The 24,492-nt window shown below is 43.4% G+C and overlaps 1 protein-coding gene across 1 annotated transcript in view; it reads right to left on the reverse strand.

The window, feature by feature from the left end:
* Nucleotides 1-24,492, reverse strand: part of LOXHD1 (lipoxygenase homology PLAT domains 1) — a 315,455-nt gene that overhangs the window by 109,057 nt on the left and 181,906 nt on the right. Inside the window, exons 19-26 of the mRNA XM_065406719.1 lie at nucleotides 22,316-22,476; nucleotides 15,030-15,106; nucleotides 13,992-14,188; nucleotides 13,397-13,589; nucleotides 11,415-11,575; nucleotides 4,372-4,678; nucleotides 2,018-2,172; nucleotides 730-863 (exon numbers count right to left, since the gene is read on the reverse strand). Of these exons, the coding sequence (XP_065262791.1) occupies nucleotides 730-863; nucleotides 2,018-2,172; nucleotides 4,372-4,678; nucleotides 11,415-11,575; nucleotides 13,397-13,589; nucleotides 13,992-14,188; nucleotides 15,030-15,106; nucleotides 22,316-22,476 (1,385 nt within the window). The remainder of the gene's footprint in view (nucleotides 1-729; nucleotides 864-2,017; nucleotides 2,173-4,371; nucleotides 4,679-11,414; nucleotides 11,576-13,396; nucleotides 13,590-13,991; nucleotides 14,189-15,029; nucleotides 15,107-22,315; nucleotides 22,477-24,492) is intronic.

Genomic DNA, 24,492 nt, shown 5'->3' on the forward strand with positions numbered 1-24,492 from the left:
CAGGACCTTTGGATTTAGCCCATTGGTTTATTCCCCCACCCCCCAATATATGTAAAAAGCAAACCAAGTGCTGGGTCACAAGCTTCCAGAGTCCAGGCTATAGGAGGGAACCCATACCATAGGTCAAGGACTCTGCAACAGGAATTTCCTTCAAGTGAAGTGTGTTCCTCCTGGAAGAAATGGTAGATTCTGCTTCCACACTTCACTGGCCCCTGAGTTTCACTTTGATCCCAGAAGATCTCAGGGGATTTTCCAGAGCCCAAAGCTATCAGTATTGAACATTGCTGCCTCATTACTGGCTCTAGGCTCCCAGTGAGTTTGACACCATCAGAGCTGGGCTCCCAGGGCTACTTGCACTGGCAACTTACCCCAGGAGCTCTCGTGAAGGGGGGTTATAAAAACAGAGACGGGAGCTGTAGTGCCTTTTGAGACGAGTTCTGGATGGGTAATGACAGTGGGACTGATCTGCATCCTGATCACACATATTTATACCCTCTTCCTACCCCTTGCCCAGAGCCAGGGGTCCTCTGCACACACGTCTGAGAGAGTCATCCCCACATCCAACAGCACCATTATTTTAGCATTCTAAGAGGATCATCCAGTCTGGATTCGTGACACATGTAACAAAATCACTATGTTCTTTGTATTTCTAAGGCTTTATATTTATCTGACCGGAAGTATGAATCCCATGGGTCCGATCACATGAATGGAGTGCAGCTATCTGCTCACCTGGTGTTGTCCTTGAGATCAACAATCTCCACTCTGTCCAGGAACCAGGCTGCGTTGCCGCTGGAGTTGTCATGACGAATCCGCAGTTTCTTTAGTACTCCCAGATCAATGGCTTTGATGGTGAATATATCTTCCTGCAAAAGCAGAAACAGAGGCAGACTGGTGTTTCACACCCAAGCCTACAGGGAGTCAGTGCCTGGACAGGGTATTTTTTCCATTAAAAAAAAAAAAGTGAAAACTCTCTCGTGCTTTCTCAGATATTAAAATCATATTATCAGCAGCTTTAATCTGTCTCTCCTAACTCTCAGTCTTTCCAGAGTCCTTATCTCTTCTTGGAATCCACTTTGCAACAAAGCATCTGAAACCTGATGTAAAGGCCCTTTAAGTCCATGGAAAGACTCCTGGGGACTTCAATATGCTTTGGGTGAAGCTACTGAAGAAGTTCTCCCTTTGTCATTTGCAGCATCCATAAAGTTTACCCATTAACAACAATAACAATTTGACAATACAGTCCTAATCTTCATGCTATTTAGAAACCTTAATGCAATTAGCTTGTTGATAGACTTTGGGCTTCCTCTGCTACCAAAAGCATAAGGTGTTACGTCTCTTTCTTAGAATTCCTCCCACTTAAAGAATGATGCTCTGATTATAATGTTATTAGATCTGAGCTAATAATTCATAATAAACAGATTACGGGGCAAATTTAGCCTCTTTGCTTGTTGCAAGTTGCCTGCAAGCAGCTTACCATTTTCTCAGTTTTTTTTATTATTCAAAATTATTCTCTGAATAATTCCTACTAGTAACAGTTGCTCTGTTGATTGCAAACCACACTGTTTTAATTATAACTGGACAGATAGGTCACATGATATTGTTTTTGCTCCCTGACCAGATGAGTGTAACTTTTAGGATCAATTTTCCAATGCAAATACATTCAAAATTAATTCTGACATATATTATCTAATATCCATTTAAAATTTGCAGTTTCCAAACATTTCTGCCAGTAAATTACATCACCAGAACACTTGCAGGAATCCAACCACAAAAGAGGCACAAACCCAGGTGAAGCCAATCCAGTTTTTCATTCAAGTGAATATTCACTGAAATATATATTGAGGTATTTCCCAGCTCTATTTGTTTAAGAGAGAAAACCAGATGTCCAAACTTTGAATTCAAAGAATAGCCTGAGGTTTACTGAGAAGATGTAGCAATGAACGACCAGCAGCTTGTGTTCAAGGACAGAGGATCATACCTGCCTTTCGCTTGCTTGAGTGACTAATTAATGCCTTACCTGGCCCTTCTCAAACTTGTTCAGGTGGTTGGACCTTTTCAGCTGGCGCTCACCAGTGTCTCCTCCTCCTTCCCCATAGATGCTCAAGAAGACATTAGCATCAGTCCCAGCACCCCACACATTCCCAGTGATGACATGGACCTCATAGGTGTTCTCTGTAAGTGAAGTTGCACAGAAGAGATGACATAGGAACATAAGAACTGTCATGCTGGATCAGACCAGTGGTCCATTATAACAACATGCTGGGCTATAAGCACAGGCATGGCCAGCCCTATTAAGATGAGGTTTGTTCTGAGTTGTGGTCCAGACAGGGCACATGATGGAGAGGGATCAGGTGACTGTCATGTGACCGCTTGCCAGAAACTATATAAAGGAATGCTTCTGGATCATTCTAGAGGAGGTAAGAGTTGAGGTAAGTCCCTCCATGGGAGCTGTCAGTAGGCCAGGAGAGCAAGGAAGAATGGTGTGTCCTCTGCCCTCTTAGCTTGGCTGGGACCAAGTGTTCTGAGTTGTTTACTCTTGTTTCCAATCCTTTTGTGATAAAAAAGCCAGCTCTGAGGAAAGGACCTTGAACTGAACTCTTACTTGGGCTATATTGTAACCTTCCCTAGCCAGGTTTTTTGCTCACCAACTTATGTAACGCCGACAGACTCCGGTCATCGTTGGGCAGGATCGAACCTGGGACTCTTGCAGCTAAATGCATGAGCCTCTACTGCATAAGCCAAAAGCCATAGGGCTGGTAGCTAAGGCGGTAGAGCAGACTCATTAATCTCTCTCTTGAAGTGGTCTCAGTGCCACTAGATGGGACAGAGCACCACATCCAGCAGGTGTGTGGGTTACACTTACACTCATCTAGTCTAATATTCAATCTCCAATAGTGGTCAACACTAGATGCTTCAGAGGAAGTTTCAAGAAATCCCTACTGGACCACTGTGGAATAAACCAGCCATTTAGGATGTTTCTTCCAAACCCCCACATTTGCTTCTGCTGTGAAGCATGAGGATTTAGATCATATTTTTTACCCTATCTATTGTAATGTCGTACATTCTTGTTAGCCATATAAATGCGGAAGCTGGGTTTTTTAAACCTCCTAAACCCTTAGCCTCAATGATATCTTGTAGCAGTGAGCTCCACAGGCTAATTACATGCTTACTCCTGGGGGAATTCTGTGCCACTGTGCACGCACAGAATTCATTCAGATTTTTTTTCTCCGCAGAATATAGATTCTGCTGGAGAGGCGCTGCAATTATACATTTCACCGGCCAGGGGCTGCTGGGACACCAGAAGAGAGGGCAGCCAGAGGGCGGAGAGGTTGGGGAAGAGGCTGTGTTCCTCACAGTAGAGCCAGGTGAGGAGGCACAGGATGGACAGAGTGGGGCACCCGGGGCTACAGGAGGGTAACAGACTGGGGTTCAGAAGGGCTAGTGGGAGGGACAGACAGGAGCTAGTGGGGTGACAGCATTGAGCCATGAACTGAATGGGAGGGGGGCTGCAGGACCGCATGAGTTTGGGGGAGAGGGGCTGAGGGTCACATGTGGATGCAGGAGGAGGACTGCAGGGCCACATGGGGACTAGGGGCAGGAGGGTGAACGGATACATAGGGATAGGGCAGATGTGACCGACTGAATGGGAGTGGCTAGGGGTCAGCCAGGTCTGCATGGGGGAGGCTCCCCAGCTCCCTAACAATCCCTCCCCCCCACAAAAAAATCCTGTTCCCTACTTCTCCCACCCACACCCACCCTCTCCCTCAGCTCTTTCATTACCCCTGACTCCCCCAAGCCTTTGCACTACTTCTGAGGGGTGCAGGAAATACATTTCTGTATTGTGGTTTAAATGAATTACTCAACGTTCTGTATGAATATGCCTTGTAAGGAATCTATTTGTTAAACAAACATTTCCTGAATCTTTTTTTGTTGTTGCCTGTATTGTTACAGACATACTTGCTGAGAGGTATTTTGAAAGAAATTACCAAAATAATTGAAATTGGTGTGATTATATTGTGTTATTTTGACAAATAAAATATGCAGAATTTTAAAATTTTGTGTGCAGAATTTTTTAATTTTTTGGTGCAGAATTCCCCTAGAAGTACATGCGGTGTGAAAAGTATTTGTTTTTCTCATTGTTAAATTTGCTGTTTTTCCATTTCACTGGGCGTGGGGATGGTGTAGCAGCCTGGCAGAAGCACAGTCTTTGAGCTATCCTGAGTGCACAAGGGGGTAGAGATGAGGGGGTATATACGACTTTATGGCATTTCCAGACTTTTGAGTGCTTAACTGTGTACTGCTCTCTTAAATGTAATTTTTTTTTATTGATTATGAGACGCTTAGGGACACGTATTTACTGCGGCAGTTTACCCTCAAGTCCAGATCCATCCTCGGGTATCAGCTCCACAACCAGCTCCTTATCCCCTTCATCTGTAGCCAACCAGCGGTGAGCCACGAACTTACAGACTTCCATCACTTCTTCTGGCTGGGAGTCCTCCTCCTCTTCCTCACTGGATTTCTTCTTCTTCTTCTTCTTCTTTTTCTTCTTATCGGTCTCCTTCACCTTCATTACCATCCATTTAAGTGTGACACTTTCCAGGAACCAGCCATCCCCAATGCCCTTCCCATCATGGCCAATTCGGAGCTTGTAGATCTTGCCAACATCTGCAGCCTCTATCTGCCACCAAAGAAAAGTTTAAGGCCTGTGAGAACATGAAATGTCTTCTCTTCACAAATAACCAGTGCTTAAAACTCAACATGCTTAAAACTCAATGACAGTGCTTAAAACTCAACATGGACCATTACACCCAAAGCTATTACCTCACTATTACCTTGACTGTGAAATGTGACAGGTCATTCCCTACCCCACTTCCCAGTTTCAGCTGGATTGAGGGTTCTTTTTCACTTCCTGTTCTAAATTACTGTGTAGTGCACTTCCACCAAATATCATCTAAACTGACCGAGTGACTTGCACAAGGTCATACAGAACATCTGTGGCAGAGACACTCAAACTAAGCTCTACTGGGTACCCGTCCTGCCTCTCCTGCTCTCACCAACACTGTCGCTGTGCCTTTGTTAAATTATTGGGCTGACTATTGTATTCATCTCTATCAGTCTGCAAGCTTCTTAAGGTGCGAACCTTGGTTGTTGTTTCTTTTTGGTGGGGGGGGTGTTGGGTGATCGGTAAAATGCTGTATATACATATGGCGCTCCTTAAATAAATATTAGCGATGCAGTATGGTAAACCAAAGTGGAAGACTGTTCTAGTGGTAAGGACACTGACCTAGCACTTAAGAGACTTGGTTCAATTCCTACCTCTGCCACAAATTTCCTGTGTGACCTTGGGCAAGTAATGTAAGCTATCCTGTGCCTCAGTTTCCCATAACAGTTCCCTACCTCACAGGGGTGCTGCGATGGTAAACTCCATTAAGATCGTACCATCCTCAGACACTACAGTGATGGAGGCTATACAGGGGGAGAAGGAGCAGGTCTCTCTAGTCAGTAAAGCAGATATGAAGAATGGGCACCTCATTGTTTTAGACTATTTGCCCAGATTATTTAGTAACTTGCCCCACTAGAACAGGGTTTCTCAGCCTGTGAGTTGTGACCCAAAATTGGGTCGCCAGAATGTATCAAAGCCTTGCAGGGCTGGCTGGGCTCAGCTCCCCCTCTGGATGTTGCGACTGGTCACAGCACTGCTCAGGTTTCGCACAGTCACCCCTTTGTCATGAAGACGGGGGGCTGACCAGGACAAATTTGAGCGAATGGGATTGCGATCTCCTGCTCCAGGTCCTAATTCCATTCACACAAATTTGGCCTGGCTGGCCCCCAGTCAGGAAGAGGGGGCCAAATCTGAACAGAGCTGCAACTGCAGAGGTTGTAACACCCAGTGTGGGAAGCCGAACCCAGTGAGCTTCACGGGACAGGGGCTGGGAGGGAGTGGTTGGTGTCTGTTTGCATTGGATGCAGCAGGTCACTCTGGGATATGCCGGGGGGCAGGGATTTTGAGGATCCTTGCTGCTCCCCGACCTGCCCCTTCTTCCCACAGGCATGGGGAAGAGCAACTTGCTGCTTTGGGTCACAAATAACACATTCTCCAGTAAGTACTGGTCCCCCGATATATATCCCCCCCACAGCGGGCATACACCCCCTCTGTCATACCACCTATCCTGGCCCCCAGATATTTCCCCACTGCACCCCTGGCCCCTTCTGCCCCAAAACACCCCATTTTACCCCCACAGCCCCAAATCCTCATCACCCCTCTACCCACACGGGGCTGTGTGTTTTTTGAGGGTGTTTTGGCTCTCTGTTCCTCCCCTGGCCACCTCTGCCTCCATAGCCTTCCCTCAGCCCCCATTTCCTTCCTTATTACACTGCCAGGACCTCAATCTCCCCATTTCACCTCCAGGCCCCCTAATTCCCCCCCCCCACTTCACCTTCTGTCCCCCATGGGCCATATGGGGAAGCTGTATTTTGGGGGGGGTCTCAGTTTGCCAATCCTCCCCCCAGTGGCCCGCGGAGTTCACATCTGGTTGATCATATCTCAAAATTTTAGCTCCAAGTCCGCCACCCCTGGATGGACCTCTGCAGGGAGGTGGGAGGGCATCGGATCTGGGGTGTCTTGGGGATCTCTGGGTTACGACAGGCCATCAAGGTTTATAAATGGGTCGTGAGCCCAAAAAGTTTGAGAACCACTACATTAGAAAGTGTTTCTCAGCATGGTGGCCCCATAACCAATGACACTTTTAGTTATGGCGGGTTTTTGTGTTGATATGTAGTTTATATGCTATGAACCCTGTGAACATTTTCTTTTTCAGGCTTTAATTTGTCATTTTAGTATAGAAGACTTCAGCCTAGAAGCATTTTTATCAGATTAAAACAATAATCAATTGCAAAAGAGATGTTTATCAGGAAAATGAAATCGATCCACCTATCCCAGCACAGAGAAAAGTGTCTCTCTTTTCCCAGCTCATGTGCATCCACCATTCCCTGTCTGTAGCTGATAGCATTGTCTCATTAACATGTAGCTCATACAGTCTTATTCTTTCCCATATCTTCCTGTAAATATTAATACTGGGAAAGATAGAGATTCTTCATCTCCTAATGCTTCAAACTTCTACCAAGTTTGAAGCATTAGGCCACCCTAACCCAGGCCACCCACTCACTGGATTCCTACCTTGTGTACTTGGAAAACTGCAGAAAATGGGTAACACATTAAACTTAAGGCTTCCAAATTGTGTAAGCATTTAATAGGAAACAATCATGGCTATGTAAATAGAGTGATCTACATAGAAGATTTATAAAAATCTGTAAGATTTAATATGTCAGGGGAAGCTCATTTACTTTAGAAACAGATGAATGTACAGCTGGTATTTGAAATGTTATAACAAATTATATATGCAGTGTTGTTGTAGCTGTGTTGGTCCCAGGATATTAGAAAGACAAGGTGGGTGAGGTGTGACGTTATTGACATAAACTGGGACCATATAGATCATTGTTGCAACCAAGGTCCTGTAGTGGCACCCAAATCGTGTATAAAGGGGGTCAAATGGGGTGTCTAAGACAAGGTTATGGTTTACTGGTTATGATTATGCTGTCTATATGTGTGTATCAGTTTTGTAATTGAAGTTATGAATATTGGCTCTATACTGTCTGTATGGCAAACTTATGCTATGCTTCTGGGTGACACCCCAGACAAGCTGGGATTAGCTCTGCCTAGCCTGCTTGATGGCCCATTAAGGACCATCAGCTATACAATGGACCCGTTGAGAGAAGGCAAATATGCCTTCAGACTCAGCAAAGTATGCAGGAACTGGCCCATGTGACTCCAGGCTCCATTTTGCTGTAATTTTCCACAGTAAGAACAAAGAGGTGTTCTTACACCTGGAAAAGACTATATAAGGCTGATGCCTCGTCTCCATCTTGTCTTCAATCCTGCTTCTTACCTCTGGAGGAACTTTGCTACAAGCTGAAGCTTTGAACAAAGGACTGAGGACCCATCCCAACAGGGGATGTATTCCAGAGACTTGATTTGAACCTGCAGTTTATTCTATCGCTGCTGCAAGCCTGAACCAAGAACTTTGCCATTACTGTATGTAATTGATTCCATTTAACCAATTCTAACTCTCATCTCTATCTTTTTCCTTTTATGAATAAACCTTTAGATTTTAGATTCTAAAGGATTGGCAACAGCGTGATTTGTGGGTAAGATCTGATTTGTATATTGACCTGGGTCTGTGGCTTGGTCCTTTGGGATCAGGAGAACCTTTTTCTTTTACTGGGGTCTTGGTTTTCATAACCATTTGTCCCCATAACGAGTGGCACTGGTGGTAATACTGGGAAACTGGAGTGTCTAAGGAGATTGCTTGTGAGACTTGCGGTTAGCCAGTGGGGTGAGACCGAAGTCCTCTTAGTCTGGCTGGTTTGGTTTGCCTTAGAGGTGGAAAAAACCCCAGCCTTGGGCTGTAACTGCCCTGTTTGAGCAATTTGTCCTGAGTTGGCACTCTCAGTTGGGTTCCGCCAGAACCGCATTGTCACATGAGGTAATATCTTTTATAGGACCAGTTTCTGCTGCTGAGAGACAAGCTTTTGAGCTTATACAGAGTTCTTTTTCAGGTCTGGGGAACGAACTCAGAATGGAACAGACAGAATGTTTAGTTTAAGTAGTTAACCTGTGAAATATGCTAACCTGAAGAAGAACTCTGTATAGCTCAAAAGCCTGTCTCTTTCACCAGCAGAAGTTGGTCTTATAAAAGATATTACCTCATTGCCCTTGTCTCTATAACAAACAATAAGTACAACTCTACCCCGATATAACGTGACCCGATATAACACGAATTCAGATATAACGTGGTAAAGCAGTGCTCGGGGGGGGGAGAGGAAGGGGGCTGTGCAGTCCGGCCAGGGCCGGCTCCAGGCACCAGCTTACCAAGCAGGTGCTTGGGGCGGCCACACCAGAGAGGGGCGGCACGTTCGGCTTTTCGGCGGCAATTCGGCAGTGGGTCCCTCACTCCCGCTCAGAGTGAAGGACCTCCTGCTGAAGTGCCGCAGATCGTGATCGCGGCTTTTTTGTTTGTTTTTTGTTTTGCGAGGGCGGGGGGTGGCTGCTTGGGGCGGCAAAAACCCTGGAGCCGGCCCTGACTCCGGCAGATCAAAGCAAGTTCTATATAACGCGGTTTCATCTATAACACGGTAAGATTTTTTTAGCTCCCGAGGACAGCGTTATATCGGGGTAGAGGTGTATTTATAAAGTGCTGGTCATTCAAGGACCTCCAAACACTCAAACAAGTTGTCCCTGTTTTGCAGATGAAGAAATGGAGGCTGAGAGAGGTTAACGGAGCCGTGCAAACGCACAAAGCAAGGCAGTGGCAGACCCCAGAAAGGAATGCATATCTCTATCTTACGGGGGCAGTGTGACCTAGTGGATAGAGCACTGGCCTCAGACCCAGGACACCTGGGTTCTATTTCCAGCTCTGCCACTGGGTGACCTTAGGAAAGCACTTTAACCTCTCTGTGCCTACATCTCCCCATCTGTAACATGGGGATAATGACCCCAACCTTTATAAAGTGCTCTGAGATCTACTGAGGAAAAGTACTAGGCATAATGTGACAATGGTAAAGAATCACTGAACAAGTCAGTTTCTCAACACTTAACAGGGAACTTTATTAGAACAAAGCAAACATTTTATCCCTCACTCTGCTTCACGATAGGACTTGTGCCTAGACCCTTCCCCACCTACCCCTCCCTTCTGCCCGGCTTCCTTCAATAGACTTAAAGAGACAGCACACACATCAGCCTATTCCTGACTGATCTCCTTGCACTATCCAGTGGACCATGCTGCCTCCCTCTTATGAGAGGCGTAAAGAAGTCATTAATTATCCAGGACTTCCTAAGTGTTCTTATTTACTTCCTTTAAAAAGTGTTAGCCCTCCATTGCATGGCCTGTTTCAGGACTGCACTGAATTGCCGCCTTGTGCTCAGAATAGCACAGGGGCTGCGACTGAGTTGCTCTGACCTCCTGTGGACAGTGCCCCACTGTGTCAGCACCCCCTTTGGCCAGACAGGGCACTGCACAGAGTCTGCTCAGACCAACGAGGTGGTCAGTCCGCCCTTCTTGTCAGAATCTCTATTGACCTATTCTAGAGGCAAGGACATTAATTTTGTCCCACTGGAGCGTACCTGCCCCCTTCCCCTCATGTTTGGCAAAGGTTATCTGGTCCTTGTCCTCAAGAGGCCTGGAACCCCCTTTGGTTCTTAAATCTCTGTTAAGAGGTAGGTAGGGGAACCCAGGCCACCCACTCACTGGATTCCAACTCAGGGCCCTGAACCCAGGCAGGCAGAATCAGTTCTCAACAATTCCCCTGTTGAGCTCCTTCCTTCCTCTCTTGGTTCTGTAGGCTTCTGCAGCCTCTGATCTGCCCTTCTTTGGGTTGTTGTTACCCAGGGGAGGCTTCTCACCAGCTTGCTGGCAGGACCTTCTTTCTCTAACCACCTTGCTCCTCTGGCAGCTGCCCCGCCCCTCAGCTCTTTTATTCTCCCAGGTGCTATAAGGCAGCCAATCAGCATTGGCCAGCAGTTCCTGCACTAACTCTTTGATTGCCAGGCCCAGGTTGACTGAGACCCAGTGGTTAGGGCACTTGCCTAGTACTCAGATGGCCCCGGTTCAATTCTCTTCTCCACTAGACTTACCGTGTGGCCTTAGCAAGTCACTTAGTCTCTCTGGGCCTCAGTTCTCCATCTGCAAATAGGGATAATAGCACTGCCCTTCCAAACCCTGGTGGGGAGGGGTCAGGGAAGAATACAGTAGAGACATCATAAGGTGCTCAGATACTATGGTAGGAGGGTACTGTTAGCACCTTCAATAGATAAAGTACAGAAAAGCATATGATGCCCTTAAAAGCAGCAGGCTTCATGGGATGACATGGCTCTGCATCACCCCTAGCACTATTAGTACAATCGGAGTACTCTTTCCTACGGAACAAAGAGTAGTAATTCCAGTAGCAAGGATTGGCAGGGGTGAGCCAATAATGTGTATCTCTATCACAAGTGCCATGTGTAACTAATGGCACATTCTAAAGTAAGCATGACAATATGTCATGCATGCTTTTTCGATTAAATACAAAAGCTTAATTAAAACATTAGGGATAATGCCACTAGATCAAGGCCAAGATATAGGTTTACAAATGTTTTGCAAAGCTAAAATGAATATTTCTTTTCTTCTACAGTGCCTGCATCCTAAATACTAGTGCATGGAAACCTGAAAGGGAGACTAGTCTATTTTTCATGATGTGCAAAAGCCAATCGAGCAGGAATGTTGAAAAGTGAATGTGCATTGCCATTTTGTTAAAAGTACATTATTTTGGTTCTCATTTCTTTCCCTTCAGATAAACAGTAAAGGCTGCCTTCATCGTACCTTAAAAATATCGGTTGCTCCCCTCTCAAAGTTGTTTGACCTGCTTTTCAAGGTGATCAACTCACTTTTGCCAGTCTCGCCATAAAGCTGCATGAAGACATTTGCATTGGTGCCTGCTGCCCGCATGTCCCCCGTAACTATAGACACCTCATAATTTACCACTATTCCAAAAGAAAAAATAAATGTAATGGAGGAGTTAATACACAAAGTTCCTTAGTTTAATTCTGGGGTGAGTTTGCTAATGGTGAAATGCATAGAATTGCTTTGAGATGAAAATTAATTATCTATAATACACATAGAATATTTTTATCATGTATAAAAAAATTCATGGCTCCACAGCCAATGCCTATCTCAATAGGCAATACCCAATGCCTATCTATCTCAATAGGCTAGGGTATCTCCCAGAAATGTCTCTGACACATTCTGCTTTGGTAAAACCACCTGAAAAATGTGTCTAATAATATAGCTTTAAAAATCTACTCCAAACACTAGCTAAACATTATCATTTGTCTAATGTTCTAATTTTACAAGTAGCCAAACTCAGAGATCAGTCTGAATGATCTAGTGGATACAATATGGGCGTGTCTACACTGCAGCTGGGTGCATGCCTCCCCAGGTAGAAAAATTCACTCTAGCTTTGTTTGAGTTAGCAGGCTAAAAGTATCAGTGTGGATGTTGCATCCTGCGCAGTGGCTTGGATCAGCTGCCCGAGCTCAGACCTATGGGGTCAGGCGATCTTGGACTCAGGCTCCCACTCCTCAACATCCACACTGCTATTTTTAGCCCACTAGTTCAAATGGAGCTAGTGCAAGTCTGTCTATCCAGGCTGGGAGGCTTGTTCCCAGCTGCAACATAGACATACCCCAAACGTCTACCACCCACAGTCTTCCCATATGGACTCTTGGCCAGTCATTCAGAAACGCTGTTGCTGTTACCCCATTTGGACAACGGACCTATATACATTTCCCTGAAGGGGAATACTTTGGTTGAGAATGCAAGAGGAGTCATTTACCAGATCCTGAATTTCCTTTCACTCAAGAAAAGTAGTCTGACCCGGTCCAGTAGCAGATGATAAAAATATTCTCCATCAGACCACTGGCTTGTCAGGTCAAGTGAATCTCCCAACTCAAAGTTAGAGGGCTACTAAAATAGGGCCTTAAAAATGGAACCTCGTTGCAACATTAACTATGGAGAGGTTAGAGCCTCTCCAGAATATAGTAGCGGGGAGGGAGCTATGTGGAGCCATGGGGAAATGCACTACATTTTTCCTCCTTGGGACACGAGGTCAACTTTTAATCTTGGTTCGAAATGAAAATTAATGTACCGATGTCAGTCAAAACCAGAATGGATCTTCATTCATATCTATCATAAAACTTCTCTCAAGAGAGACTAGGGACTGGAAATTCAGATGCTGTTGCAAGTCAAGACTGTAGTGAACTGGAAGAGCTGTGTGAGGACGCCGCTCTGGAACAGCATGGGAGCTGCAGGTCAGCAAAGAGATGCTTTGATGTTGCAGCCAGGGAAACCCAGTGTCTGACTGCACTGAGCCTGGCCATAGCCTAGGTTCTTCCTAGAATCTCAGAAGTCAGAGATGGAGGCAACCTATTACATCATCTCAGCAATATCCCTGTCCATGCAAGAATGAACCCTACAGTGTTTTTTCCTTGTGTTTTTTCATTTTTTTCTCATCTGATTGTAAATGACCACAGCAACAGGGCTTTACCATTTACTTTCACAAACAGTGTGCTGCTACCACTGCCTATCATGCTGACCAATATTGTATCATTGTTTCCTTGTCTATGTCTGTATCCATCTGTTTTCTCTTGTCTTATACATAGATTGTAAGCTCACTGGGGCAGAGACTGTCTTTTCTGGGTTTGTACAATGGGGTCCTGCTTCATCTCTGGGCCTTTTAGACACTATGGTAATACGGATAATAAATAATAATAATAATAACAACAACAAACGCTTTGCTCCCTCACATTTCTCAATGGACACAATCTCACTTGGGTAGAGCTCCACCTCCACCTTCCCATCAGCCTCGTCTTTGTCAAGCCATCGGTTGCATGGGAACATGTACTGCCTTCCATGGACAGGAACGGTGATCTGGACACTAGCCAGGAACCAACCAGATCGGAGCCCTACATTATCATGTCCAATCAGAAGTCGGTTGATCTTGAAAAGAAAAAGCAAAAAGGGGCAAGGGGAACAAGGAAGGCATTTACTTAATAAAATAAAAATCTACTTCCCCGGTATGTTCTGTTCTTTCACTGTGTGCATGCAAACCTTTTCTATATGTATCGGCTTGTGAACATACAATGTGCCCTTAAACATGCAAGTTGGACAGTTAGGCAGGCAGAGAGCCACACTGCATGTGGAAACATTCCCTTACATGTGCAAACCAGTATCTACGAAAAATCCCTAGTTGCAATTGTAGCAGCCTATTTGAAAATGTGGTTTGTAATGTTTTGTCCAAAGGTCAGATTCTCTTACAGTGCAGCAGTTCCCTTAGTACTGTGCTGATTATTACACAAATCACTGGCATAAAATACTGACCCACTTGTGATTAAGTCTTACCTTTCCAATATCCAGTGTCTCTAAAATAAACTCATCCACTCGCCCACGTTCAAAGTAATTGCCTAGGTCATTATCAGAAACTAACAGAGGCTCCTTGCTGGTGTTTGCCTTTTCACCATACAGTTTGATAAAAACTTTAGAATCTGAGCTGGCTCCAGGAACATCTCCTGTCTTCACACTGATGTGATAGCTGACATCTAAAGAGATATTAATGTACACAACACAGACACATGATGCACTGCCAAAGTTCATCCTGAATCATTGAAGCTTGCTGCAAATTAGAACAGAGCACAAGCATGAATCAGAGAGACTTGGAAACATTTGCATCAGAGGCTTGCCCAGAGGAGCAGACGGGAAGGAGCTCATGAACCTATGAGATGTGTTCACCAGCTGTACAAGTGGTGAAAACCCTAACAGATATATAAATGGACTGAGAATGTCTGATGACAGACCCACAGGGTTAGATTATTACCAAAACATGAAAAAAGTAAACTTTGTTAGAAACTGAAGTAGCTTTATCTCCTTTTATGCCTACAGTTTGATTTTAGCCACTCTTAATTTATTTATTTATTTGTTTTTGCAAGCCAAATAATTACTAAGAGCTATGTTCTTGTTCTCATTTAGCAATGTTTTAGGAAATTACACTCCTGGTGCCTTAAAATCCCTATAAGGGAGGGTTGTCATCTTTGTCTTTTTTATTTTATTTTATTTTTGATTGGCTGAAATTCAGTGTCATTCAATGGAATTCACCCTGCACAGAAGGCAAATGTTTAAGGATCCAATCTCTAGTCATACAAAACAAGCCATTCTTAAAAAAAATTTTAAATTCTTTCCATTACACAAAAATGTGGCGGTCATCCTCTTGTATGTGAATTAATCCCATTCATAAACTAGGATTTAAAGATCACAGATTTCCCCCCATATGGCTCAGCACACATTTCTTGGATGTTATTGGTATAAATATTGTAGTTTTCCTGCTGATTTAAAAATAAATAAATAGCCCAATCCAAAGCCTTCTTTATCCCAGACCAAACTCACTTTTCAGGATCGGTGAATCCCCAGCCGGTACTAACTCTCGAACAATCTGACCATCATCCTCATTTTTGTCAAGCCATCTGGTTTGCAAATAAAAGTAAGTTATCTCCTAATATTTACCACATTCAGGGTTTTTAAGGTCCAGACAAATATAACATGTAACAAAAAGTAACACTCTGTAGATAAAGTGACATTTTTAGGTGGCTATTCATCTGTGAAGAAGACGAGACCTAGTTCTCATGAGCGTGATCTAACCCTGCAGCAGTCACACATTAGTCTAAATTCTCGAAGAGCTAATATTTTCAAAAGGTCCATCTTCCATTTGCAACACAGGTAGAGGTGCATCTATTGTGACTCACATTTGCATTTAAATAGAAGGCGTAAATTCAGCAGATACAAATCACTCCTGCAAACGGGGAGGCTGGGCCTTTTGAAAATCTTGCCCATTATCTGGAAATTCTTATTGTCTTTTATTCTGACAATAATATCAGATAAGGCTATTGACATCTTTTCTTATGACTGCCGATTCCTTTAGCTTTTCATCCTATGCTGTCTATGGGTAACCAGGAAACACTTCTCCTTCACCAGACAAGAGCTGAATTATATTATTGGACCTTGCCTCTTGATTCCAGAGCCGGATGTGCTGTGGAAGTAGCATGCTTCACCCTTGAGTGCTAACACAGGAGGGAGGGAGGAATATATTTGCATCACATCATTCATGTAACAGCAAATCATTAGGCTAATTAAGGAGAGAGATCTGTTGCAAATAGAACTGTGGACTCAAACTTAAACTTAAAAGGAAGAGCTGTTTCCTTTAACCCCAAGGAGGAAGAAATTACAGCCAAAAGGAAAAAAAAATCATAATAATTTCAATACAGGTGTGGTATTCACAGAGATTTGCACGTCTCTGAGCAGAAGATTGTAGCACAAATTATTTCAAAGTGTTAGATGTTGTTAAAAGTATCATTCTAGATTCATTTGTCCCACACAGGTCTAAGCTGGCCTTTTCAACCATCTAGCATCAGGTAATCAGAGCTGATTTCACAAAAGAGCTATATACTAATGTTCTGAATTACCCAGCTTCATTTTTCTACTCTGCTTCATCCCTGCAGCTAAAAATACTGTTTTGAACCAATTGGGATGAACAAAGAACAAGTGAGAAACTTTGGACATTTCACCGAGATTATTTAAAACCCTGATAGAGAAAGGAGTTTGATAAGGATTTCCAAAACTAGAAAGGGGGGGGGGGGGGGAGAACGACAACAACATTAATTGGTTTGCATAAAGCACTTTTCAAAGGGACGACAGTGCTGTTGAGAAGTGCCAGATTGACAGCCCTGGAGGCTGAAGTCCTCTTTAGCCACTGAACAAGTGCGGGGCAGAAGCAGCGCAAGTTTCCCCACGCTGTCCTCCGTCAACGTGCTCCATCCTTACCCATGACCCAAAGGGAGGGGGGAGTTCAGTTTCCATCATAGTCAATCTTCAGCCTTGCTGCTGAGACTGCCATTACAAGGAAGCCCATGAGGCAGTGGTTTAGGAATGTGAACAAATGTCAACTAACAATGAGAATGAGGCCATCTTCTCATTTCTCATAGGCCAAACAGTCATCAAGCTGTAACGCCTTCAAAGTCACTACCACCTGGATCTGAATGGTGACCTAGAGGTGAAGGGATCCAGCTAGGGTGACCAGATGTCCCGATTTTATAGGGACAATCATAATTTTTGGTTCTTTTTTTTATATAGGCGCCTATGATCCCCCACCCCCTGTCCTGATTTTTCTCGTTTGCTGTCTGGTCACCCTAGATCCAGAGCCAAATCCTGAGCCACCAACTCCCTTTCCCACCAGTTTTGCTATTTATTTATTTTTTTTAATTTCTCAGGTTCTAATGTCCTCCATCTGAAAAAAAAAAAAGAGTTAGAATCTCCTTCCTCCCATCCCTGCACACAGAAATAATATCAGCATAGGTGCTATGCGGAAGAAACAGCAGTATGCAGGAACACCAAACATGAAGCAAAACTCAGAGTTGGCAAGAGCACCAGGAATATTCTGTAGGCCAGAATTCATAAGGGGAACATGAAATAGCCACCAGGATTTTGCAACAATATTAAGTGCACGGAAGCATGCAGAAAAGAGACACATGTAATGCCATTCCCCCACCCCAGTCTCCCCACTAATCTTTTGTTGGTTGTCGGGTATGTAATCTACCCAGTATTCTTCCCTTTCACTCCGTAAAACATGTGGCCATGTGTGTTGGAGAGGTTTAGCGGTAATTATATCAGCATGAAGAAATATCAGTTTAACACTGTGGTAGGTTATCAGGTGCAATGTTCGCCCTCGGTGGTGAGTGAGAGGGACTGTAGGGTTATAGAAGCACAGCTATCTGTGTTGGAGAATGAGAGATTGATGTAAAGAATTGGAGCCAAGTGTGGAGAGTACGGAGGACACATGAAGAGCGTCTCAGAACGTGTGTCTTATGGAAGGAAGTCTTTGTATTAGTCGTGGGTTTGGGTTTTTTTACCTGTTGCAACTGATCCTTAGTACCTGTGTGTCGTGTAGTCCTTGATGATTCAGGGGTCCCATCCTTGGACAGGTATCCAACAACTAGGGGATTAAGTCATCACAAAAGTCAAGATGCCTCTGCATACATGGAACTTAAATGGGGTACCGCCAGAAAACAGAACTTAATTTCTGCCCACCCCACAATCCTCTCAATTCAGAATGCCCTTCAGGACGAGAGAAGCCCCTGAGATGGCCAACTTTATGCCAGTTGCTTTTTGTACTAATCTAGCATCAGTCATCTTGGAAGCTGCTTCTTCCATTGCTGGTGTATATGTGGTTGTTTTTGTATCCTTTGCTGTTGCTGGTGCAATCACCCAATATGGAGTGAATCCAAGGACACCTCCTGAGCCAAGGTGAGAGAATCAAAATGTCTTCCACAAGAAACAGAGCTTTGGGTGCAGAAGAGCAAATATTAACTGCTTCCTTGGTGGACAAGGGAGTGCTGCAAGGGAATTCATGAAGGAAGACTTCTCCGGAGAAGAGCTTCGCTCTTTGCCGGGGGCTATTGATGAAGAGGCAAGGAAGAGTTTAAATCAGGTGTGGAAAGCTTGCTACAGGCTGGTGAAAAGTAAGATGGGGATAGACTACCAAGAGAAATGACTTAAGGCAGCTACCATTGCCCAATCTTGTGTTAGCCAAGAGAACAGCAGGCTGTGGCAAAGACACCATCCCTTCAAGCAGCGCAAGATGAAGACTTGTGAATAATGAGAGATGAGTGATTTTGATTTGAAACACATTCTTGTTTCTCCTTTTCTTCACAATGTGCCATTTGAATGTTGTTCCACGGAAGTCACAGTGGAACGTCATAAAGCACTTGTATCTATATATTTGTTCCTTGTACGTCAAGCTCAAGATGCCTCCCATGCTCAGCAGCAAGGTTTGCAAAAATTCGGAGGGGCAAAGGAACTCTGTGTATAATGAACGAGGTTTAGAATGATGTCAACCAGGTTATGGCATTAATGGATCAACACATTCAAAACACATCAGGCCATTTAAAATAGCATTCATTCAACCTAACAGCCAAAGTACTTGTTGTACAAAGTACTTGTAGAAGCCCTTGGTTTGCAATGTAAAATCATCAATAATCCCTAGGTAGTTTATATACATCTGTCTAGATATTTCTAACATACACATACCTCACTCTGGTACCACTCTGAGCTGCACACACTCTATCAGACTAAAATGATGTGTTCTGTAATCCCATATTGCACAAATATTTACAAAACGCACAATGATGTGAAAACCACAAGAAGTTCAGAGATTCGGGTCAGGTTTGGACACTTATCCAAAGCTTATCACAAATATTCAGATTTCTTGGGTCTGCAAAGCTGAGCTAGAAATATCAAGCCATATTCCCAGCTGGTATAAAATCATTTCAATGGTGGTATAATGATTTACACCAGCTGAGGATCTGGCCTAACATGAGATCGGGCTGTCTTTGATTTCCATTTCATTTCTGCCAGGGATATTACTGGCTGTCAGCTCCTCCGTTCCTGGCTTTGCACTGAGCCCCACAATGAAAACGAAAAATAAAAACCCTAAGCTTTGATCCTCAAAATAGGTTCGGTTCTAGGTTTGGGTGGGAAAGGTGGTTCTTATTTTATTCAGCCCTTTCACCTATCCTTTTTATTGTTAGCACTATTTATGTTTATAGCATCCAAACGGTAAGGTACTTATAATATACAGATGGCCTCAGTCATTGCACTGAATGGTTCAGTGATTCACTTTGAAAAAATCTGAATTATTCTAATGTCAGAAAGTCATAAAAGATTTCAAGGCATCTGAATGATGAGCTAGCACTCTGCAAAGAACACTCAGATATTAGAGACACAAGATGGGTGAGGTAACATCGTTTATTGGACCAACTTCTGTTGGTGTGAGAGACAAGCTTTTGAGCTTACATAGAGCTCTTGGAAATGTACTTCAAAGGAGCATTTTTAATGCACTGACTCTGAGAATAACTATGAGCCATTACATTTTCTTCACAGCAACTATTGTGGTAGTTTAAAGCACAGGACTGGGAGACATTACTCCGGGATTCTATTCCTGGCTCTGCCGCAAACTCACTGTTAATCCATTTCGTTTCTCTGTACCTCAGTTTGCTAATACTCCTTGTAGGACTGTTGTGATTTAATTAGTGGATGTTCCTCCAGTGCTACATAAATGCTTATTGTTAAAAGCTTTTAAATTTAAAAAAATCTTAGCCCCATGTTTACACATATAAATGAGAAGAACAAAACAGACGTCAGTGAGTTACATGGACGGGAAATCCATGTTGATGTCCTTCTGGCATCAGAAATCATGAGAGCTGTGTAACCAGCACCCCACAATGGAATTATATCCTATATCTCAGTGCATCCAGATCGGTGGGAGAAGGTTTAGCATTTTCTGCCCCAGTATGATCTGTTCCTGTTGGGAGAAAGTATTTTGTGCTCTGGATGCACTGAGTCACAGCAGAAGCAGCTGAGCTCAGCGCAAGTCCTTGGACCAGTCCTAAATAACAGGACACATCAGAAAGAAAATGATTTCCCCTGGACTTTGTCAATGTGCTATAGTAACAATTGAAGGTGATCAGGCCACAGAAGAGAAGGGTGATGGGTACAACAACATATCCACCAGCTGGCAACAGATTGACTGAGACAGATGCTTCCCCTGGGCTTTCTGAACTGTAGTCTCTAACCTCTCACTACCACATGCTTGCCTTGGCTCACTAAGGAAGGGCTGCTCCTCCTCGCCAAGTTTCTAGAAGTATCTGTATCCTGGAGGAGCAGGCCCCTCTGAATGATATCCAGAGCAGCAAGGGAATTGGAGGTATCCCTGGCCAGCAGGAGTGGAAGCATCCAAACGCTGCAGGTCATGGACAAGTTTATTCATTCCTATGGAGGATGCAGTGGGTGAGCACCTTTGCCTTCAGATACCTCCAGCCTCCACGACAACTGTAGACTGTCATTCTGCTCCACTTTCTCATGATCCTGCAGAAGACGCAGGCACCAGAGGCAGTGATAGGAACAGTGCTCCACTCACTCCCATTCTGTCGGTCATGTGACCATTTCCATCTGAGAGGAACGGATAATGGTGGCACAAGGACAGCAAAACAACCCACGTGAGTGACAATGGTCTCACTTGGACAACAGATCATGGAAAACACACGAAGAGCAGAATCCAATGATTCATGGTGTGAAGGCTGAATATGCAAGCTGGATATTCTACAGTCAGGTCTTAATTTCCAGCCTCTTGTTTATAGTTGTTGTTTTTAACGGGCAATGAAATCTTTTCTATCACAACTGGATGGTGGGCCAAGTGCTTTACTGTAACCTTACTAGAACAGGGTCTTCACCCCATGGTGGATGAAGGCCATTAATTAGTGGCTTCAGTCATGAGGTTATTCAGAAGTAGTCATTAATGTGAGCTAGATGTATCACATGGCTAGACTTGTGAGGATCTCTGAAGATACTCAGCATAACAGTTCTCAATGTGGACATTTCATGTCCAAGTCAATGCCTGTCTGGTTACCATATTGTGTGTTAACTTATTAAATGGGTATTAAAAAGTGGCAACATCATAACATGATGGGTTTATTTTGTGATTAAGGTTATAATTTGGAAACTTGACCAATTTTCACAATGAACGTGATGTTGCATCTCATGTCAAATTCTACATCACTGGCAAGTTGGCTCTGCTCTCCGTTATGTGATGTGGCTTTAGTAATTCAGTGGGTCTAATTCTGAGCTCACATTGTTTTACACTCACTTCTGGGGAGTAATTGCTGGTTATACTGACATGAGATCAGAATCAGACCCAGTGGATTTACATTTGTTGGTAATTTGAGAATAATCAGATTAGTATATAAAATTCTAACAGTCCTGTGGGAAGAGAGCGCCTTATTTTTTTTAAAACAGGAATTCATTGTTATTCAGTGGAATTCACCCTGCAAAGCGTGAAATCCTCTGCACAGAAAGGTGGGATTTGAAGGACCCAGGACTCTATGTTAAAGCTGTGTCTGTTGTGTTTTCACCTAGCTATTGATTATTTGCACTCTTCACGTTGAGGCAGATACTGGTTAGCACTTGTGTGTAGGATGTGAAAATGAGTGCTAGCTATAACTTCTCCAAGAGAAGCTTCAGCTACAGCACCTTCTTTTCGGCCACTTATTGTCTTGAGGAAAGAGAAGAATACATTTGTAACTTGCCTGAATGGCACAGTCATGGCCCTTTTCTCTACGATCCCCACCCGCCCTTGTGCAATATGCACTTCCGTTCAAGTGGTGAGTTTTCATGACAGCATCTTATTGATTTTGCATACTCCCAACAAGAGACTAGCATGCCACAGCTCTCAGGACCATGGGACATGCATGTGAGGGCAGAAGAAGGCTCCACATCTGCAACAAAACTAGGTGGCTTCAGTAACAATGAGAGTGTTCCTGCACCAGGAGGTTGAATTAACATTGGTTTCATCATTGGAAGGTGGCATTTTGTCTCTGGGAAATCCTCAGCACCATTGGGTTAATCACTGTAAACTTTATTCTTCGGATTGCTGCCTATTTAGTAGGAGAGGGCAATATTATACTTAATCTCCCAATCCACACATTTTGCTTTCAGGCCAAGCAAAAAAATTATCTGGCAGGATTTAGATGAGCTCAGAAGATTCCAGCCCTGAACAGTAATTAGGCTCTTGAAAGTGTGACAAATCAATAAATGAAGGCATAATTTGAGAGCATCATTTCCAGTACCTGTAGCATGGGAATTCCACAGCCTGACTTTCTGGCTGCCCTTCTTCCCTCACTATCACTTTGTCAAGGTACCAGCCACTGCTTCCTCCTTTGCCATCATGCCCTATCCTCACCCTCCTCACCTGCTTCAGAGTCACAGCTTCAATGTAGAACTCATCAGCCTTTGGCAGAGAGAAAAAGAAACAAGATTAGGCAATATGGCTCCTAAGAAACACAAGCATTTATTACTGCGATCAAACCAATCCCAGAGCTGCAGGATGTAGACCTCAGAAGCAGGTGAATGGATTAAGTTTAAGTTAATTTACCGAAGAATAAACCAGAACATCTGTGCTAGCCTCATCGGGTGGGATTGATAAAGCAACGGCGGCCAGAGCTTTTGGGTGCTTACTCCTACCCATAGTCTCATACCTCATCCTAGTAGGGAGGAAGGATGGTCCAGTTCTAAGGGTGTTGGCCTGGGACCTGGGAAACCCACGTTCCGTTCTCTACTCTGCCTCAGACTTCCTGGGGGAGCTAGGGTAAATCACCTAGTCTCTCTCTGCCCGAGTTCTCCAACTATAAACTGAGATAGTACCTCCTCACCCCAGGGGGGCACTCTGAAGCTAAATACATGTAAAGATTGTGAGGTGTTCAGATACTCCAGTAATGGAGGCCATATAAGTACCTTAGACAGACATATACACACTGTAGTTTACCATGCTCCTGATGCAATTACAAGTGCCCCTTGCTTTAATGGCTTGTTAGGCAGAAGAAAATTGGAGGGAACATAGTGCTGTGGTGCATTTGTCGCTTCTGTCCACAGAAAGCACAAATTTGCTGCTGCTGGTGGCCTGTCTTCATTAATGCCCAGATAGAGGGTTAGGAGGGTGACAAATTTTCCCAACCAAGAAAGATTATTACAAAAATATCAGCCACTACTTTCAAAATATGTTTTAAAAGTTTTCAGCAAAACTGTCCTTTCAAAAAAAGGCAGCAAAAACATAGTACTGAACTTTTAAGTGTTAAAAATAATGGGTGTGCTTGTGTAAGCAAAAATTACGTACATAATAAAGGGTCACAGGATCAGACTCACAAATATCTATTCACTGATCAAAACCTAGCAGGTTTGACCTAACTTAATGAAGTTGGCTATGCTGGACCTGATTCTGAGCTCACTTACCATACACTGGTGTAAATAAATGAGCGCTTACCATACTCTGGTATAAATTAAGTCAATGAAATTACACCAGTGCAACCTGCTAATATATACGAACTAAACTGGTTTAACCCTTGCTTACATCAGTTTAGCTTGCATCAGTAAACTACCCACTTGAGCTAAACTAATATAAGCTAGGGTTAAACTGGTTTAAATGCATCTAGATTAGAGGTTTGCACTTTTTTATTTTTACTTATTTTTATTTGTTTTTTATTTATTTTTAATTTTTAATTGATTGATTAATTGATTAAATTTATTTAAACTAGTGCATTTTTTTGAATGGACAAGTTCTGTTTGGTCAGAGTTAAGCCCTGTAGATCTTTCTGTTTCACTCACCAGCTTTCAGTTCACCCTGCCAAAAGAACAATTATTCTTTAATACATCCCAGGTTAGTTTATATAGTCTGGCTGCTATTACAGCATGAGCAGGATTTCAAAAATTTATTTTTGCTATTATCCACTGTTTATTTCATGCAAATTGCCATACAAATCATTTTTATAAGTCAGAAACTAGTTATTATCTGTGTTTAAAATATGTTTCTGGCTGAAATGAACTAAGATGTTGATGATGATGATGATGATTTTGGAACACCACAGAAGCAGGCTTCCAACTAACAGAAAAATGAGACTTGCTTTGCTATTATTTGGTAAGAGGTAACTTTTCCTCCAGTTTAAAAAATTGTTACATTGTAGACCGGAATAAATCATCCCATATTTTTTAAGTTCTTCTTACATTTTGGGCCTACTTTTCAAAACTGGGCCTATAAATAGGGTCTGAAAAAATATGTATGTGCATATATTACACTTGCAAAATGCACATTTGCATGAGTAAATATGCAATTGCATACACAGTTTTCAAGCACAGCTATGCATCCTGCCATGCAAATGCCAACTGTGTGCACAAATACAGGTTTTGTAGACACAATAAGGGCTCGGTTCTGCATCCAGGGAGCCCCCAAAACGCCCTGTGACGTCTAAGAATT

Source organism: Emys orbicularis, chromosome 6 (genome assembly GCF_028017835.1).
Source record: "Emys orbicularis isolate rEmyOrb1 chromosome 6, rEmyOrb1.hap1, whole genome shotgun sequence".
In the NCBI taxonomy this organism is placed as follows: domain Eukaryota; kingdom Metazoa; phylum Chordata; order Testudines; family Emydidae; genus Emys; species Emys orbicularis.